The sequence below is a fragment of the Rhipicephalus microplus genome, chromosome 5, assembly GCF_043290135.1.
Source record: "Rhipicephalus microplus isolate Deutch F79 chromosome 5, USDA_Rmic, whole genome shotgun sequence".
NCBI classification, from domain to species: Eukaryota; Metazoa; Arthropoda; class Arachnida; order Ixodida; family Ixodidae; genus Rhipicephalus; species Rhipicephalus microplus.
The window spans coordinates 172648578-172668268 of NC_134704.1; the positions used below are offsets into that span (position 1 = coordinate 172648578).

At 50.5% G+C, this 19691-nt stretch overlaps 1 protein-coding gene across 1 annotated transcript; it reads left to right on the forward strand.

The window, feature by feature from the left end:
- Positions 1–216: 216 nt before the first annotated feature.
- Positions 217–5010, forward strand: LOC119173621 (uncharacterized). The gene is made up of 2 exons (XM_037424422.1): positions 217–244; positions 4382–5010. Exons 1-2 carry the CDS (start codon positions 217–219, stop codon positions 5008–5010), a joined length of 657 nt encoding a protein of 218 aa, XP_037280319.1.
- Positions 5011–19691: the final 14681 nt, after the last annotated feature.

Genomic DNA, 19691 nt, shown 5'->3' on the forward strand with positions numbered 1-19691 from the left:
TGCTCCAACGCGGCGGACTGCGCTACGCTATCCTTTCTTGTGCACCCTTATATACTGTATCAGTTGGTTGCCAACATCTCGGGTGGCATGGTCGTGGCAGCGTGCATTGCTGATTTAAAACAAATACCTAGTTGCACAGGGTTCGATATCGACGTTGTAGCCCCAGCGCGGTATTGGCAGAATGCTCTTCGACGAAGCACTCCATTGATAGGACTCATGGGACGACTGAAAGTCAGTAAGAACGGTGAGGCGAGTGCTGCCGAGATCAAACACATCAGCGTGGTGGCTCTGTTCACGTACATGGCAAAGCGTCTGGAATACAGAGGAGGGATTGATTTGCCGTTCAAAGAGAAACGCATGCATGTTGTCATCACACCAGAATATTAATAGGAATCATCTGCAACGTCTTCTATTATATTCGATTCCTCTTCACAGTCTTTGACCATGACTAGCTTTCACTGCAAAACAGCATCGAATATTGTTTACGAGGTGTTACGACCGGGTTTGCAGAGACCGGAGGTCCGGGATGAAGTTGTCGAGGCAGGAGGAATAGAGACTTGAAGAAGGTTTATTTACATTATATACAAAGTGAGCTCTCGTACATGACGAGCTCTTTAATTCATGGCGAGCTTTCGAATCTGGCATTCCTCTACATGGCACTCCTTCGAATAAGCCGGGTGGCTCATTATAAAGGTTGTGTTCTCCCCAGATTCCTAGATCAGGGAACACGTGCAGAGGTTATTGTCCAATCACAGATCACACACAGCCGGCGAGGGTGAAGAGCATGCACGGCCCACGTAAACGTCCAATATTGAGGCGTGATCACTGTTTTCCAAGGTGGCGCCAGCGGGGCTCTTCCTCGTCTTTTGTTTACCGCTGGCCGAGAGGTCCGAAGCTCATGACAGCATACATCAAAGGGTCCGCCGAACCGCTCGCTTAATTAGCGGGGCGATTTGCGGCGGCCACCGCGGTCTCTTCCAAGCATGATGCTGTATTCGGTATCCTCTCTTAAACGGCCTCCAGCCTCGTGTTGACACGACGTCTCACCCTCCGGCTAGGAAAGACAATGCCTGGTGGTCATAGGCAGCCGGCCGGTCGGCTACTTGTTTGAGGATACAAAGAGCGCCGCTCCCTTGTCAGCTTTGGCGCCAGTCACAACAGCTCATCCGCCAGCGGGAGATTCGACCTTAGGGTGACCAGCTGCACAGGTTGCCCGAAGTGTCGTAGTGTGGTGCCGTCTTCCAAGCCACTGCTGATGACGCCCAGCCAAGGACTCTTTCCCGCTCGTTCCTTGTGGCTCTCTTCTGGGAAAAACATTTATACACACCACCACAGACACGGGAGAGCGCCCGGCCCGCCCTGAGACCCATCGAGTCCTACGAATTCTCCAAAACAACCTTCCTTAAGTATTATCACAACACAAAGCAGCAATCGGAAGGTTTGTCTGAACTTTCGCCAAAAGTTCAACCATGATTCGAGAATTATCTTCCCATTAGACTGCTTTCGAGAATATTAATGGCCAAATGAGGCGTTCCCCGTGGTATACCTGTGTGCTAGCGGGAGCAATCCGCTGTAACCTAGCAGGCCTCGTACTCATTAAATAAAGCCTTTTGCTTCACACTGTCTTTTAGTTCCGAAAATTTTGTGCCACCAAAGCTATTCGTCAGTTCCCTCAGAGCTGACGAAGAGACAACTGTCATGCTGCACCTGCATCAGGAACATCCACATCCTCAAATGCACGTCACAATGCTCCTGCCTGAATGAACTACTACTTGACTTTCGCTTGCAGTTACTACTCTCAGAAAGCATACACATGAACTCACGAACTAGCTTTTTTTTACTTCCACACCGGACACATGCGAACAAAGCATTACATTAAGAAAGGAAACTTTCTTATGAACCCTGAAAAAACTCGCAAGGAATATCTTTGCGTATCTGCCATTTTTTTTTCAATCGAACGCCACGGCATGTATTTGTGCTGACCTGGCTCACGAGGTGACGCGATTTTCACGGTATTTGCCTTTCAGTTCGCCTGTGCGCATGCCTGTAGTGGGCTAGGTCGCTGTTATATACAAAAAAAGTTCTGGGAACAAATGTGATTCGTATCCTTTTGTTGAGCTTGGTAAACAAGAAAAAAAGCGGCGGTCAGGACATTGCCCTCAGCAGAATTCTGTCTCGCGGGGTGCAGCAGTGTCTCGGTGCACGATGGTGAACCGGATAAAAAAAAAAACCGTGATAGGGGCACCTCTTTTTTATGTGTGGAATTCTATGTAGCGTTGTGCTACAAGCGATGCTATCTGAGCGAGAAACAGCGCCCTAGACGGGACGAAAGGTTAGACGAGGCACACAGACACAGCACCGAGTCAATCTTGTATCGAAAGAGGCGGAAATTGTCGTCGTGTTTAAGAAAAACAGAAATGGCCTTTGCGCTTACGGAACACTTCGGCGTCATCCCCACCGAAGCAATCAATACGCACGTGTGTGTAGTCGACACAGCGTTTAACGCCAGGGAACTTAGCCACTTCATAAAGGTCCCGCATAACTATAGAAAGTGCTGCCGGCTGCGGAAAGCGCACCAGCATTGCGGACAGGTGCTTTGCGATGAGTAGCGTAACTTTTTCTACTGCATGACAAACTGTCGACTACGGAATGCGGACGAGATCCCGGTGACTGTTTGGAATGTGCCAGCGCCGTAAAACCCGAGAGCCATCAGTAGCTGTAACACTGGGGGCACAGGCTGTCCTCGGTTGTCCTCAGTTTCACGGAGCGGCAACATACCCAGCAGCTGCCGCACGGCGTTCTTCGTGAATCTGTATTGAGCGTGGAGTTGTTCCTCGTCGTACAACTTCATCGAATTTCCTCGGTCACGTAAAGCGGGTCCAAGATTCTTCGGCAGGCAGTGCGCCTCGGAAAATGCTACGCTTATGGCGAGGCAAGCAAACTCAAAAGCGGCCACCCTCTGCGCGACGTCCATTCGAGAGGTGGCCATGTTGGAATAACGCACGAAGTCGCTTTCAAGCTAGCTCCGCAGCTGATTTGAAACTTGTCCTGACTTCGACCGAGCTAAATCGCCTTCAAGTCGTCCGCAAGTTCGAAAACGATTTATGGTGACCGGCAAGACTGTCTTGAGTCAAGAACGAGTCAAGTACGAGCCAAGCAACATCTCTCATTCGGGTGTTACTCTCGCTTAGCGAGCCACGTACCTCGCACTCTCGCGGTCAATCGAACATGTTGTCAATAGAGCGACGAAAGGCTGACCGTCCTCTTTCTTCCAAGGAGCTCATCTCTTAAGCCCTGCAACTATCTCGATTGCGCGTCGCTATCCTTCCGATAGATATACTTGCAATGCATATAGGCTACCGAAACAATAGTGCGCTAACGAAAACAAAGTTTAAACTAGTTATGCACAAAATCACTAAAGTAAACAAACAAAGCCTTCATTTCAACAGTCCTGAGTCAATATTTTTGAGAAGCTAACAACTCTTCTCGAAAAACTTGAGTCGAAGTCGTGGTGGTCGCGCCCGGAAGGCTTTTTTCGTCAAGCGGGGTGTACAACACGCGTCAAGGTAAATATCTTTGCTACCGGACCCCGCGACGTTTCTCAAAACAGACTTGCTGTCGTTCCTTCCAGCCACTTCGCGAAAACCACCGACCTGTGTGTTGCGCACCCCGTCTAATGCGCCGCGAGAGCAACAGAAGGGTCCCCTGTCCTCCGATCGCTTACGCGCGCAATGCGTTTCTCTTTTCTTTGCTCTAGGGCTGGTCGGACGCTTGCGGTACTGCAACTTTCTTGTGATTTTGCTCCGCCATTTGAATACATTCCTGAGGCGGAAATGTTGTAGGCCCATGCGCTCGGATTTGGGTGCACGTTAAAGAACCCCAGGTGGTCGAAATTTCCCGAGCCCTCCTCTACGGCGTCTCTTATAATCATATGGTGGTTTTGGGACGTTAAACCCCACATATCAATCTGTGGCGAAATGGGTCGGCACCGCTTCTGCGCCTGCGCGTCGCGGCGATGCCTCCAAACACGGGCGCCAGCGATAAGAACACTCTCGCTCGAAAGAAGCAAGAACACTGTGTATGTGCCCCGATTCAGCAGCAGTCGTTGTAAAACCTTCAGTGCGGAAACATTAAAGTTATGTTATCCCACATCTGGTGACCCGGAAAACGAACGTACCGCACCGCCTTGGCCGACGAAGAAACCCTTGCTGCCCTTCAACAACAAGTACAGCAACTGCAACAACAACTGCAGGCCCAGCAGCAAGTTATCCAGAACCAAGAGTAGCAGCTCCGGGAACAGCAGCAGCGCAATGAAAATCACTCTCGTCCGACGACCATGCACCACTCCACTTGGGTCACGCCCCCCAAAACTTCGCTCCAGTGGTCCTTGCCACCTCGGGCGCCTCCGTTGCTGCGGCTGCCACCAACACGGGTGCTTTTCGCGTCGCCGTCAAACTTGCGCCATTTTGGGCAGAGGCGCCTGACGTGTGGTTTGCTCAAGTCGAGGCGCAGTTTTCCACGGCACGCATCACCCAGGACCGGACGTGCTATGACTACGTCGTCGCCCATCTAGACTCTCGCTATGCGGCTGAAGTTCGCGATATACTTGCGAATTCCCCGGCTGATGACCGTTACCTACACCTGAAGAGGGAACTGATCCGCCGGCTCTCACCTTCACAAGACGAGAAGGTGCGTAACCTACTCCAGCACGAAGAACTCGGTGACCGCAAGCCATCACAGCTCCTGCGTTACATGCGTGACCTCTTGGGCAGCACCCCGGTCGACGACTGCCTCCTCCATATCATCTGGCTTCAGCGTCTACCCCCACATGCGCAGGCCATCCTCCAGGCGCAGCCGAATCTGCCGCTGGACCAGCTCTCTCGCATCGCTGATCAAGTCGTCGAGATTTCGTTGCCAGCATCGCCTCTCACCGTCAACGCCTTTGACACCAGACAGTCCAGAAGTGAGCTCGCGCGCTGTGTCGACGAAATCACCAGTCAGCTGGACTGAATTCAAAGGCGCCTGGATCAAAGCCCGAAGCTGCGTCCACAAAAACGCTCTCAAAGCCAAGACAACAACGCCGCTTCATCGCACGGAAACGGTAGCGGCCCCTGCTACTACCATCGTCGCTTCGTGGACAAAGCACGGAAATGTCAACCACCTTGCTCAGCTGGACGTCAGGGAAACTTCAACGGCAGCCCGTAGAGACGGCCGCGAGCTGCCAACTTAGAGGCCGTCACATATTCGTCACCGATCAAGTCGCAAAGCGGCGGTTCCTCGTCGACTGTGGCTCCGACATCTGTTGCTTTCTCCGAACCTTCCTGCGTGACAAGCGTCCTTGCACGTCCTTTGAGCTCAATGCGGCGAATCATTTGACCATCAAGACCTACGGCTCGCTCCGCCTTAACATCGACCTCAAAAACCTGTGTCGAGAATTTCCATGGAATTTCGTCATCGCCGACGTCGCAGAGCCGATCATCCGGTCCGACTTCTTGGCGTACTACAATCTTACAATCTTCTACCTGACTGCCGATATGACCGACTTATCGATGCTACAACAAGCCTCTGCACGCCGGGCCAACGTGCGACCACCCAACAGCCTAACGTCAAGGCACTCACCATTGGGAACCAGTCGCCATACCATGACACCCTCGCAGAATTTCCCGACCTGACTCGACCTAGCGGGCGTCCGCGAGAGGTGCACCACTCAACCGTGCACTACATTCGTACAACTCCCGGCCCCCCGGTCTCATGCCGCGCCCATCGGCTAGCCCCGGACCGCCTACGAATCGCACAGGCTGCATTCGAAGCCATGCTCCGCGAAAGTACTGCCCGCCGCTCCGAGGGACCTTACGCCTCACTGCTTCATCTGGTACCAAAGAAGACCAATGGCTGGCGCCCCTGCGGAGATTATCCCGCCCTCAACGCCCGCACCGTTCCCGACAGGTACCCAGTCCATCATATACAGGACTTTGCACACCGCTTAGACGGCAGCACAATCTTCTCAGTGGTGGACCTCGTAAAGGCCTACACACAAATTCCTTTAAACACGGTGACGTCCCAAAGACCACAGTTATCACGCTTTTTGGCCTATTCGAATTCCTTTTGTTTGTTTTGGTCTCCGCAAAGCAGGGCAAACCTTTCAACGCTTCATCGACGACGTAGTCCGCGGCCTGGACTTCTGTTTAGTCTACCTAGACGACATCTTGATCTTCTCCCGCAACGAAACGGAACATCGCCAACACCTTCGTCAAATTTTCCAGTGCCTAGACGAACACGGCTTACTCATAAACGTTGAGAAGAGCACGCTCGGCGCCCCCCTCTTCACGTTTCTTGGCCATGAAATCTCCGCAGAAGGAACTAGACCCTTGCCTGACCGCATCCTGGCCCTGCAAAATTACGCGCTGCCTCCACAGCGAAGGACCTCCGCCGTTTCCTGGGCATGTTCAACTTATACAGGCGCTTCGTGCCTAAAGCGGCCACATATCAGGCCCCTCTCCATGACGCGTTGGCCGGCCAACGCGGCAACCGTCCTGTCACTTGGACCCCAGTTTAAACGCAAGCGTTCGAAGACTGCAAAATTGCCCTCTGCAACGCTACGGTGCTCTCCCATCCCAAGCCAGAGGCGCCCCTGGGTCTTTTCACAGACGCCTCTAGCACCACCGTCGGAGGCTCTCTATGCAGCGTGTGGAAAACAACTGGCGCCCCTTGGCGTTCTGCTCGAAGAAACTCTCTTCCCCGAAGCCGCCCCCGCCTTCCAGCAGCATCGGTGATGCAACCCCGCCCCCTGCGGAGACGACCTGGCCAGCCTACTACAGAGAGCTCCTCGCCATCTACGAAGCAGTCCAACACTTTCGCCACATCCTCGAGGCACAGCACTGCACCACATACACCGACCATAAACCTATTACTTGATTTGTGGGGTTTAACGTCCCAAAACCACCATTTGATTATGAGAGACGCCGTAGTGGAGGGCTTCGGAAATTTAGACCACCTAGGGTTCTTTAACGTGCACCCAAATCTGAGTACACGGGCCTACAACATTTCCGCCTCCATCGGAAATGCAGCCGCCGCAGCCGGGGTTCGAACCCGCGACCTGCGGGTCAGCAGCCGAGTACCTTTGCCACTAGACCACCGCGGCTGGGCTAAACCTATTACTTACGCCTTCTCCTAACGCCGCGAAAAACTTCCACCGGTCCAGGAGAACCAGCTGTCCTTCATCGCTCGATTCACCGCAGATATTCGCCACCTCAGCGGAAAGGAAAACGTGGTTGCCGACGCACTCTCTCGCGTCTCGGCTGTCGAGCTACCAACCGTTACAACCGACACCTTTTCCGAAGCTCAGAAAACGGACACCGAACTCCAGCAGCTCCTCGAGAATGGCTCTTCCCTTCAACTTCAAAAAGTTACCATCCCTGAGTGAACGGACGCTTTCTACTGTGACATATCAACAGGACGAGAGAGACCATACGTCCCTTCTTTGCATCGCCAAAACCTCTTCAACCAGTTACACAGCCTCAGTCATCCCGGTATCCGAGCTTCTACACGCCTCGTGACTGACCGGTACGCGTGGCTCTCAATGCAACGAGACTGCTGCACCTGGGCACGCACATGCATTCAATTCCAGTGCGACAAGATCACCCGGCACGTCACGTCGCCACTCGGAGAATTCTCCCTCCCGACGGAACGGTTGCAGCGCGCCCACATCGACATCATTGGCCCCCTCCCACCAGCCGGTCCTTACCGCTATTGCCTCACCGCCATCGATCGTTACACTCGTTGGCCCGAGGTGTGGCCGCTCGAAAGGATCACCGCAGAAGATGTTGCATCAGCCTTGTTCTCCTATTGGGTTTTACGCTTCGGCACTCCTCGTCGAGTCACCACCGATCAAGGAAGGCAATTCGAGTGTCAACTCTCCAGGCTTCTCGGGCTCTCCACCGGGTTCGAGCGTTCACGGAGAACTAGCTACCACCCTTGCGCCAACGGGATGATTGAACGGTTTCACCAGCAATTTAAGGCAGCCGTCATGTGCCACCCTCACTTAACCTGGCTAGAAGCCCTCCCCGTCGTCGCTCTTGGTCTGCGCGCAACTCTCAAGCCAGACATTTAAGCCACGCCCGCGGAACTCGTCTACGGGGAGCCGCTTCGCCAACCTGGAGAACTCCTCTCCTCTCCGACCTCTGATGTAACCAGCTCGGACCCTGCAGACTTCGTCGCTTGACTCCGTTGCACAATGGCCGCGCTGCGCCCCTCACCAGCGGCTCGCCACACCAAGCCGACCCCCTTCGTGTTTAGGGACCTGGCAACATGCTCGCATGCCTTCCTCCGCGACGACACCGTACGCGCACCTTTCTAGCCGCCTTACTCCGGACCTTACAAAGTCATCTGTCGCAACGACAAAACATTCACCCTGCAAATCAGTGGAAAGAATGTACGCGTTTCCATCGACCGCCTAAAGCCATCATACCTCCTTTCCCAGGAGCCTACCAACCCCCGCACGCCTCCCGTAATTCGCCGGCAGCATCCCGCAACGCCAAGGTGGCACCCTACACCACCCGCCTTCGACGCCAGGTGCGGGTCCCCAAACGTCTTCAACCCTGACGGCTCCTATCTGCGTGGGGGGGTGGGGGTGGTGAAACGGGTCGGCACAGCTTCTGCGCCTGCGCGTCGCGGCGATGCCTCCAAACACGGGCGCCGGCGATAAGAACACTCTCGCCCGAAAGAAGCAAGAAAACTGTGTGTGTGCTCGATTCAGCAGCAGTCGTAGAGCCTTCAGTGCGGAATCATTAAAGTTATGTTATCCCACAAATCAGTCAATACATTCCTCAAACGCGTCGCAATTTTCTCTTGCCTATTTTAAGCACGAATGCACTTTATAAGCGACCCTGAATCAGCCGTCCGCGGTGCGCCTCCTCCTTTCTTATAGCAACGGCGCGAGCAGCGGAGAAGTCTGTAGCAACGGCGCAGCGACGTCACACACCACGTGATTGCGCGCGCTCCGCCCTCAGCTTGCTCGAGATTGGTAAGTCGTCATAGGTATGGATTTATCGCAGGCATCAACCTCGAGTGCGATACCTCCAACAACGAGTACAACGCAATCGAATGCGAGCGTTGCACGCGTCGTTGAAGATGTCGCGCCGGTTGAAGACAAGGCAGCGCGGCGAAGGGCCCGTGATGCCGAGCGCAAGCGGGCGAAGTGGGCCGTGGACATCATTATAGTGCGAATTTACTCGCACATATACGCGTAAACTCAGCAAGATTTCTCGAGAGGGTCTAATGGTTCCTGGGAATCGCAATGTGGTCACTCGGGGGAGTTTACGTTAACTCACGGGCGAATGCCTACGAATTTTAACTTTACTCCCCCTCATAGCATCACTCCGTGCATTCGCACGTAACCATGTTCACCCTCGGGGAAATGCTTGGGAGTTTTTTAGGACGCTTTTTCCGTTTTGCACGCACCTTGGTGCCGTCTACGGCGCCTTTCGCCCACCTCTGATGCTCATCAGCACCCACATGCTTGCTAGCTCTTTCGCGCGCACTGTCCTGGTGATTGCCTAGCAATTTATCATTCGAATACTCTTGCGTATGAAGCGCTTTTTTTTCGGCGGCTCGGACGCATACGATACAGACCCGTCAAAGGTGACAACGGCACTTTTCTCGCGATTTCACTCCGCGGTTTGAAACCCTTACTTAAACGCGTTGTTCTCATCGCGAGCATTGCCTTGCTGTTGCCCTTCGGACGCTTCTTCCTTTGTACATGCTTCTGTGTGCGGACTTTGGAGCCCTTCGTCCCACTCTGACGCTCTTCATCATCGATATGCTGTCTCGCGTGCACAGTCCTGATGATTGCCTTTCAGTTCATCGTGAGACCGCGACCACGTAGATTGCGCTTTTCTTTTCTTTACTTTCCGGCCGCTCAGACGTATGCGATTCAAGCCAGTCAGAGAAGACAACAGGTATTTTCTCGTGAATCCGCCACGCTGTTTGAAGGTTCTCGTCAAACGCGCCGCGCTGATCGTGAGCTTTGCCGCGTTTCGGTTATTCGCACGCTTTCTCCGTTTGACACGCTCCTTGGTGCCAACTTTTGAGCCTTTAGTCCACCTCTGACGCTCATCAATATCGTCCATAAGGCTGCAAGGTTCAATTCTTATGGAACGCTCTGCTAATGTTAACTCCGTTTCCACCACCACGGAACCCTCACACCCTGCATTGACCGTGAGCTCTTTGCCCTCGGAACAGGTAACAACCTCAACCATGTCTTTACAGGTACTAGCCTTCTCTTGGGCCTCAAATGGCACCGCCCCTATATCACACCGCTCGTGCGCTACATCTGCAAATGTCCTACCTGTAGCCTTCTCTTCGGCTTTAAACGGAACTACCGCTACAACACATTGTTCGTGCGCTACATCTACGGATGCCTGGCCTCTTTGCTGCAATGCCACCACTTTACGATGCATCCTTTCTATCTCCTCATTCAATTCCTACATCTTCTTCCTATGTTCTTGATGCCTGCGCTCGATTTCCTCTTTTTCCCGCATGCGCTTCTCTTCATCTTCGTGATCCATAAATACATATTGCCGAAGTGCTCGAATTCATCCTTGTTACTCTTGCTTTCGAGAATCACTTCATGAAGTTTAGATGCTGGCATATCGTCGTCAAAATCTAGATTGAGATGCTAACAGAGGTTCAGCAGGTTAGCTCTCGTTAATCCCCTGAGGTCCATGACTACTGCTTTGCCTTGGCTCAGCTGTGACAAAACACAAAACCACCAGCGTTTCAATTCTGGGTCTGGAGAAATTGAAGCCTGGCAAATTCCACAGTGGAGACCACAAGGTTAAGCACACAAAGAGCATTACGTGTACAACCTCTCTATCTAACCTGTTTCCTGTTTTTTTCTCACTCTACTGATTTTTCTAACATCCCGAATTTCCCCCCGCAACGTACCCTTACGACTTCCACAAAATTTGACAGTTTTTCCTATCGAATTATCTAAGCTTTTTTTTCCTTAACCTAAAGCCTAAGATAAACATCCAGTGCTGCTTTGTGCCGAGATGACAACCACAGTGGCCAGGCAGTTGTTGGTTATATACACCTTTTAACGGGTCTAGGCTAAAAGACGCGATACATCTCAAGCACACAGCTAGGCACTCACCCCATTACATGCGGTTATGGTACGCTGCGCCGATCCCGCCGAATTCCAGGGCTTTCGGCTGACCTCCGGTTCATGTCGTTCTCCATCACGGAGTCGTATGCCAACGCTGCCAACCAGTTGTTGCGACCGGGGTTTGCAGGCACCGGAGGTCTGGGATGAAGTTGTCGAGGCATGAGGAAGAGAGACTTGAAGAAGGTTTATTTACATTATATACAAATTAAGCTTTCGTACATGACGAGCTCTTTCTTACATGGCGTTCGAATCTGGCGTTCCTCTACATGGTGCTCTTTCGAATGAGCCGGGTGGCTCATTATAAAGGGCATGTTCTCCCCAGATTCCTAGATTAAGGAAAACGTGCAGAGGTTACTGTCCAATCGCAGATCACACACAGCCGGCGAGGGTGAAGAGCATGCACGGCCCACGTGAACGTCCACTACAGAGGCGTGATAAATGCTTGTTCCAAATGGGCTCGTCCTTTGCGGACTGTCCGGAGGTGGGACCTCCGACAAATCATTTGAATAAAGAACATGCACATTATGCAAAGAACGACAACGTTACAGACGTACTGGAAGCACAAGGTTGGAAGGTTTCGTAATGGCTGAACATTGTGACAGAATTGAGGTGAACATATATGTTGTGTGTGTGGCAACTTTTCAGTGGTAGTAGTTGAAGGCGCTAGATTGCCTTGTAGGGACATACGAGTCCTTATGTGGACGAGTCGACGTGCGCGGAGGTCAACACTGAGAGCGAAATGGGTCGGAAAACCAGCATCCAATAAAGTCTTGTGTATGTCATCAACAACAAATACACATCGTCTGAGACCCAAATCGACAGGAAGAGAGCGCTGACCATATGTGTGGATGGGAGATTCGTTGGCTGCTTGAAAGGGCGTACTGTTTGGAGAATGTTGCCGTTTCAGTTGCGCCGCAAGAGCGACACTGACCTCTGCAACTGTATTCTGTTTTGCGGGATAAGGTGTAATTTTTTTTATCGGTACCACTATACCCTACGGCGAAAGTAAAAACGAAATAGACTTCATACTGAGTGCACACCCAGCTATTGTGCAGAATGTGAAAGTGCTTGGCAAGGTACGATGCAGTGGCCATAGAATGGTAAGATCTCAAGTTTGCCTTGACTTGAAGAAGGAATGACAGAGACTCATACGCAAGAAACCAATCAATGAGCTAGCACTGAGAGGGAAAGTACAGGAATTCAATGTCTCACTTCAGAACAAATACTCGGCTTTTACCGAGAAAATGAGCCTTAGCGATGACGCGATAAACGATAATCTGATAAGTATCATTACGGAGTGTGACGTAGAAGTTCAAGGTACGGTAGTTAAACAGGACACTGGCAAGCTGTCCCAGGAGACGAATAATATCATTAAAAAACGTCAAACCATGAAAGTCTCAAACACAACAGAAAAGATAAAACTGGCAGAGCTTTCGAAGTTGATTAACAAGCGTAAGGTATCCGATGTAAGAACGTATAATGTGGAGAAAATTGCACGCGCTCTAAAGAACGGAGGAAGCGTCAAAGCGGTGATAAAGAAACTCGGGATAGGTGAAAACTAGATGTATTTACTAAGGGACAAGGAAGGCAAAATAACTACCCATATGGATGGAGTAGTTAGAATAGCACAGGAGTTTTACGGAGATCTGTACAGTACCTGGGACAACCATGACCATAATGCAAGATCTAACAGTACCAAAGATGACATTCCACCAGTAATGACAGAAGAAGTCAGAAAAGCCTTGGGGGCAATGCAAAGAGGCAAAGCAGCTGGTGATGATGGGGTGACATCAGATGGGCTGAAAGACGTAGGACAGATTATGTTGGCTGATTCCATGAGAGATCGACACGGGTCCAAAAGTTCATATTTTAGATTTCACTGAGTATTTTATATTTCGTGCACCTCTCACCAGTTAGCCCGAATCTAAACTTCGTTTTATGATTAACGGCATAACTTACGGGAAAAAAAATATCAAACTTCACCAACATGGAGGCACCAATTTCGTCACCTGTCGTTTTTCGAAAATTGCAGATGCTATAAAAAGACAAATATTTTTGTTTCAAGGAAGATATTTTTTACCTGAAATGCGTGTCTAATGAAGAATGAATTCGTACGGTTTCAAGCTTGTAGACCTTAAGAAGATAGCTTTTTAAAAATGTCTAATTTTGCAATAGTTTAAAATAAGTTACGTATTCCTCTTTTTTTCCTGCGAAAATAATGCAAGCAGCGTTTTCAAACTTGACACGTTTTAAGGATTTAGTGTGTTCATTAGGTACATAAATTATTGCTGCCGTAGGGCAGACGTAAATTTTTATATATTGCCTCAAATTTCTCATATTGGCAAAAGTGTACTTCACGGAAATTTGAATAATAAAAAAACCACATTTTAGATTTTTCTTAAAATCTCGTAAATATACAACCGAAGGCCATTATACAGTAATACAGAAAAAACATGTTGCATTATTTTGTTTTTAGCGACAATATTCGTGGTGCAAATCAGAGTTTTTCGAGAATGCGCTGATAAGTTGAGAAATCTAGAAATCAGAATGGAAAAGCGGCAATGAGCTTCAAACGCGAGTAAACGTGACCGCATTTGGTGAAGAAAGGCTGTTTTAGCAGATAGGAGTAACTATATTGAACACGATATTCTTCAGTATCTGAATTCACCCTTATACGTAGAGCACTGAGACTTCTACTATGGGGTGCCTCTCCATTACTGACACACAGATGGAGCTGCTGTGACGGCCATTCGTTTGCAACACGTTGGGTAAGAGAATTGAATGTTGAATGAGTTCATAAACGATTCATAACGAATTTTTATCATTTGGGGCACCAAGGCTGCCGCATTAGACTGAAGAACACGCTTTAGGGCAAGTTGTTATCCGTCGTCTGCTCTACAGATGAATTGCTGTGTGCCGCATCTCGGAGGCAATGCTTTAGATCATATCGTTCACAGTAGGGACAAAGATTACGCCTCCAGTAATTTTATCGACAAACACATTGTGAAATTCATTTCAACGTACTATACTTTAGTTTTGCATTCGCACTGCGGATACTTGCGCACGCTGTTTTACGTCCGCTCTCATTAAAGGTGAGGAGGAAGGAGGAGGAAAAAACCTTTATTGATGCTGGCTGTGCCAGATAGCCCTTATCCCCACCGGGCTGGTTGACATCCCTAGTCCGGGACGTCATTAGTCGAGGCCGCCACCCGAGCCCGCTGCACTAGAGTTCGCTGTTCCTCTAGTGTGGAGCTATTGAGTAGGGTCGTCTCCCAGTCCTCTTTGGTGGGGTTGGGAAAGGCGGTTAATTTTGGGTTCATTTGGCAGGCCCAGACCATATGGTAAGTGTTGGCCACTTTCCCACAGTACTGGCACTGCCCACTTATTTTAGGGTCATGATATTTTAGTATGGCTGGACAGAGCAGCGTATTTGTCTGTAGGCGCCGCAGGATGCGCTCCTCCGTTTTAGAGAGTCCCTTCGCTGGTGCGGGATACAAGCGGCGTTGCTCAATGTAGTATTCTTTGATTTCTCGAAACCGTGTTAAAGGTGTGGGACGTTCAGGTCTATCAGGGGAACGGGGAGTTTCCCGGGAAGTAAGCACGCGGGCCGCTGCATGTCCAGCCTCGTTACCCTGTAGACCCTGATGTCCCGGAGTCCATATAAGACGTTTTGGGGTAGGATCGCGGTTCCTGATGCTGAATTTTAAAAGCCTATTAGCTATTGGAGAGATTTCTCCTGCAAGATAGCTCTCTCAGGCTCTTCGAGAGTCTGTAACTATTTGTTTTGAGTTTGGATGGGATACTGCCAGTGCAATGGCCACCTCCTCCGCCTTACTTGAGCTTGTGGCTTTGAAAGTGAGGCCGTCCACCTGCGTTCCTTGATGTATTACCGCCACCGTGTAGTATCCCCTAGGTGACGGCCCGGCCACATCGACGTAATAGACCCCATTACGGGAGCCAAACCGTTGTTCAAGTGCCTCAGCGCGCGCTTGCCTTCTACCCTGGTGCGCCTCCCTGGTCATATTGTGGGGAAGCGGGGACACCCAGAGTTTTCTTCTCCAAAGTTCAGTAATACGCTCCGCGCTTTCGATTTCGCATTCGTGCCGGATCAATAGGCGGTCCAGTAGGCGCCGCCCGGGGGGCGTCTGCGTGAGACGCGTATATTGATTTGTGAGGTGGGCTTGTTGGATCTCTTGTATAGAGTTAAAGACTCCCAATGCAGAGAGTTTCTGATTTGAAGTGCTGATAGTTAAATCAAGTGCGCGCTTAATTACTTTCCTAAGAATAGCATCGACTCTGTTCTCTTCGTGTTTAGTCATTCGTAAGTACGGTATTGAATATAGAATCCTGCTAGTTACAAAACCATTGGCGAGCCGAATCGCGTCCCTTCTTCGTAGCCCCCCGCGCTTGTTTGACACTCGGCGGATCATGTGCCCTACCTGTTCTCCAATTTTTCGTAGCTTGGCTAGCGTGGTACTGTTTTTCGTTCTGTTGTGAATCAGAAGGCCAAGGATTCGTAGTTCTGAAACCTCTCGTATTGTTGATCCTCATACCATCAAGTTCAGGGACGTCCTATCTTTAATGTTTTCTCTGATATGCAGGAATTCAGATTTGGATGGAGCGCACTGCAACCCACACTGGGCCGCATAGTCCTGCACAATGGAGGCGGCTTGCTGCAGGTGGTCTTCAATTTCTCCTAAACTGCCTCGATTCGTCCAGATTGTTATATCATCGGCGTATATTGCATGATATATTCCTTCCACTACTGCCAATGCTTGCGGGAGCTTCATCAAGCCAATGTTGAATAGCAGCGGAGACAGGACAGCTCCTTGCGGGGTTCCCCGCGTACTCATTTTGAATGGTCCATGTTCCTCGTTATCTATGCGAATGAACGCCAGTCTTTCAGAGAGGAAGTTTCTGATGGAGGCAAATACTTTCTTACCGCAATGGATACTACTCAAGTTCTTCAGGGTGCTTTCATGTTTAACGTCGTTGAATGCGCCTTTAAGGTCGAGTGCAAGGATTGCTTTGTCGTTGTGCGTCGAGGGAATGGGTTGGATAATGTCTCGTTTTAGTTGCAAGAGGATATCTTGCGCAGACAGGTGGGGCCTAAAGCCAAACATGGAATCTGCGAAATGCCCCTTGCTCTCGAGGTACGTGGCGAGACGGTCTCTAACCATTGTTTCCATCAATTTGCCGGCACATGAAGTTAATAATATAGGTCTGAGGTTGTCCGTGCTGATTCGCTTGCCTGGTTTGGGGATGAATGTGACAACTGCTGTTTTCTATTCAGTTGGCATGGTTGGCCATCCCAGATCGCGTAATGTATTGCAATAGATGCCGATAAGAGTCGTCTGACAGATTTGCTAACAATTTTACCGTGATCAGGTCTCGGCCCGGGGCAGTGCCCTGCGCATTTTTTTCAGTTCTGATTTCAGATCGTACATTTCAAAAGGGGCATCGAGCTGACTGTTTTCTCTACCTGCGTATTCATATGCGTTCATGTTGGGATCCGTGGTGCGACATAGGTATCTAGCACACAAATCATCAGCCAGCTGGGAGTTGGTTCCCTGAAAACTGTGCAGGGCTCGACGGAGCTGCTTTTGCGCTTCTCCTCGGGTTTGGGCGGGGTTCACGAGAGTTCGAAAAAGGCGCCATGCTTTCCTTGTATTCATTTCTTTAGATATAACATTGCACCGTTCTATCCAATTGGATTCGTTCAGTTGTGCAGTATATTCATACGCTTGCTTACTCAACTTGGCTATTCTAAGTTTAAGCTTGCGGTTGAATTTGTTTTTTCGCCAACGTTTAGTTAAGCTTCTGCGGGCGTCCCAAAGGTGGAGCAGGTACTTATCGACGGCGGGGGTGTCTTCCGTTGTCTTTATAGTTTTAATTTTAAGACACTTGGAATTGGCTGCAAGGAGCTGTTTTGCCCATCCCGTATATCCTCCCACCCCCGGCACAGAGGGGATCACCTGTGACCGGAAGGCTGTCCAATCTGTCTGCTTAGCTTGGCTCCATGTTCTACGGCCTATGTTGCCGGAGAGTGTGATTCTGAGGAGACAGTGATCACTGCCGAGCGTTTCTTCTAAGTTTTCCCATGTTGCGTAGGAAATGTTCTTAGTCAGTGATAGGTCGGGGCAAGTATCTCGGTTTACAGAATTCCCGATTCTAGTGGGTTTCATTGGATCTGTGAGAAGCGATAGACGAAGAGTGGATATGAGTTCTGCCAATTTCCGTCCCTTGGGGACTTTGCGGGTGTAACCCCAATGATAGCGGGGGGCGTTAAAGTCACCCAAAATCACCAGTGGGTTCTTATCTGCTTCCTTAATCGCTTTATAAAACATTTCGTTGAAGACACATTGCCTAGATTTTGGAGAACTGTATACATTTAGAATGTACAAGCTAGGATCTCGTCTTTTATTGGGAAGGACTTTGACCATTGTGTATTCATGCGCCTCTGACAGATGAAGGTCTATCTGACAAGCGGTATACTCCTTGTGTACGAGAACACAGGTGGACGCACTTCCCTGAAATGAGTTGTAACCAGGCAATTTCGCCTGTAAGCCAGTTTCTTGTAGCGCCAAAACTGCAGGGGTAAAATGTTGATTCTGCAGGAAAAGGTTAAGAGTGGCCCTCTTTTTCCTATCTTTAAACCCCCTGCAGTTCCACTGGAAAATATCGAGTTGCTGCTGTTTGGAGCTTTTATTATTATGTTTAGAATTGCCTGCCATCATGAATTTATTATTGAGGAGGTGTCATTTTCGCCACTGCATCCAGCGTGGGAGCCTGGAGAGGCGTGGGGGACTCAGTTTGGTTGGTTAACGACTGGGCTATGTTGTTCTCGGATTCAGAATTCGCCAGGTTACGATGAACAGTTTTGCGTCGGGGTTGTTCTGTTGTCTTAATGCTAGTTTTGAGTTGGTCCAATTGGGGTGTGAGCCAATTTTGAACGGTTTGTAGTACACTGGCTGTGAGAATTGGCAAAATGCTTTGCTTGAGGTCTTGCATAGCGGCTTGAACTGATAGGTTCAGCTGCTGCGGAATAATGTATTGTACTGTAAGCTTGGTTTGTTCTAGGATCATTTTGCTCTGCTCCTCAAGCTTAGCCTCTAGTCTGCTTAGTCGACCTTCTATGTCGTTCGAAGCACCTACCACAGTTTTAGACACACTAGTGTTACCCGATACGTCTGACTGAGTGTCCTGCTCATCGTCCGAGCAGTCGGAGGTGTGCATAGCCACCGGTTCTGATGGTGGTGGGGGAGTAGCAGCCTGCGACGCCTTCAGCGCCCGATTTTCGCGTTCCAGAGTTTCAATGCGTTTTTTCATGGCTTCCAATTGTTTTAAAATTTCAGAATTGGAGGGGGAGGCAGTGGTGGTGGTGAGAGACTGAGAAGAGATCCCTACCCAATTGCTCACCTCTTTGGGCGGGTTTGCCAGTGACGGGAAATCCTCGGCGCCGAAGGTAGGCGGCCTCGACTTCTGTCCAGCTGGGGCTTTGATCGGCTTGGGCTTGTTATGCATGGGCTTCGCTTTTTCGTCAGTCCTGAGAGGGGCTGAGGGCTCTTCTTGCTTGTTTTTTAGTCCATGTTGCCGCTGTGTTTGAGCGGGCTTCCATGCCTTCCGGAATTTTCCGACGCACTGCGCTGAGCTGGTGAAATGGTTTTCACCGCATATAAGGCACTCGGGTTGACAGTCGTGCTTCGCTGGGCCCTCCGGAGTGAGTTACACCTTCGCACCACAGTGAATGCACCGCTGATTGTCCGGATTGGGGCACGCATCCGGTCTGTGGCCCACCGTTCCACACCGGTAACATGCCGGAACAGTTTTCTTGTAGTAGCGCACTGGCACGTTTTCAGAGCAGTAGTGAATGAATCTTGGTACGCGGCGTTCTTTGAAGGTCGCCACTGCAACGTTGGATGTTCCGAGTTTTCGCACATACAAAATTTCGCCGTTGATCCACTCGAGCTTGCGTCGAAGGGATTCCGAAGTTTCATTGTCTGCGACGGTGACGACACCCTTGCAGGTTTCTCCGGCTGATTTCAAATGTCCTTGAAATGGTACCTGGCGGTCCCCGATCGTCAGCGGGATGTCCCCGACGAGCTTCGAGGCCAGGCTTTCCGTTTTCACACCTACAACAACGATGTTTTGGTCCCACACCGGCCACACGGAGATACCAGCGTCCGTGGTGCTGCCGGTGAAGCGTTGCACTGCTGTGCCAATCCCGCCTGGGCCGAACGCAGCGTGCAGATCCATGGTTATTTTTGGTTTAAGCACAATAACCAACTCGTCCGACCGGATTCGAGGCGTGTGTGTTGGGTTCCACGTCGCCATCTGCCGCGGGGACTCAACGCAAGCTGCGGGTGTTGATCCTGTTTTGCGAGCCTGTGGCTGGGCGGCGGCCGTCGAGCCTCGGGGCTTCATTTTAGCGAGCTTCTCTTGCATTTGGCGAACCATGATCTGAAGATATTCGTCTTCACCTGGTATGGGGTCTTCCTGTGTTTCTGCCACCTCGATGTCAACCCAC

What these genes read in the sequence shown, in the direction of transcription:
- LOC119173621 (XM_037424422.1), top strand. Translation starts at nt 217, where the DNA reads ATGGGACGACTGAAAGTCAGTAAGAACG. An exon ending in ACTGAAAGTCAGTAAGAACG is followed by an intron (nt 245 to 4,381) that starts GTGAGGCGAGTG and finishes ACTTCGCTCCAG; the next exon opens with TGGTCCTTGCCACCTCGGGC.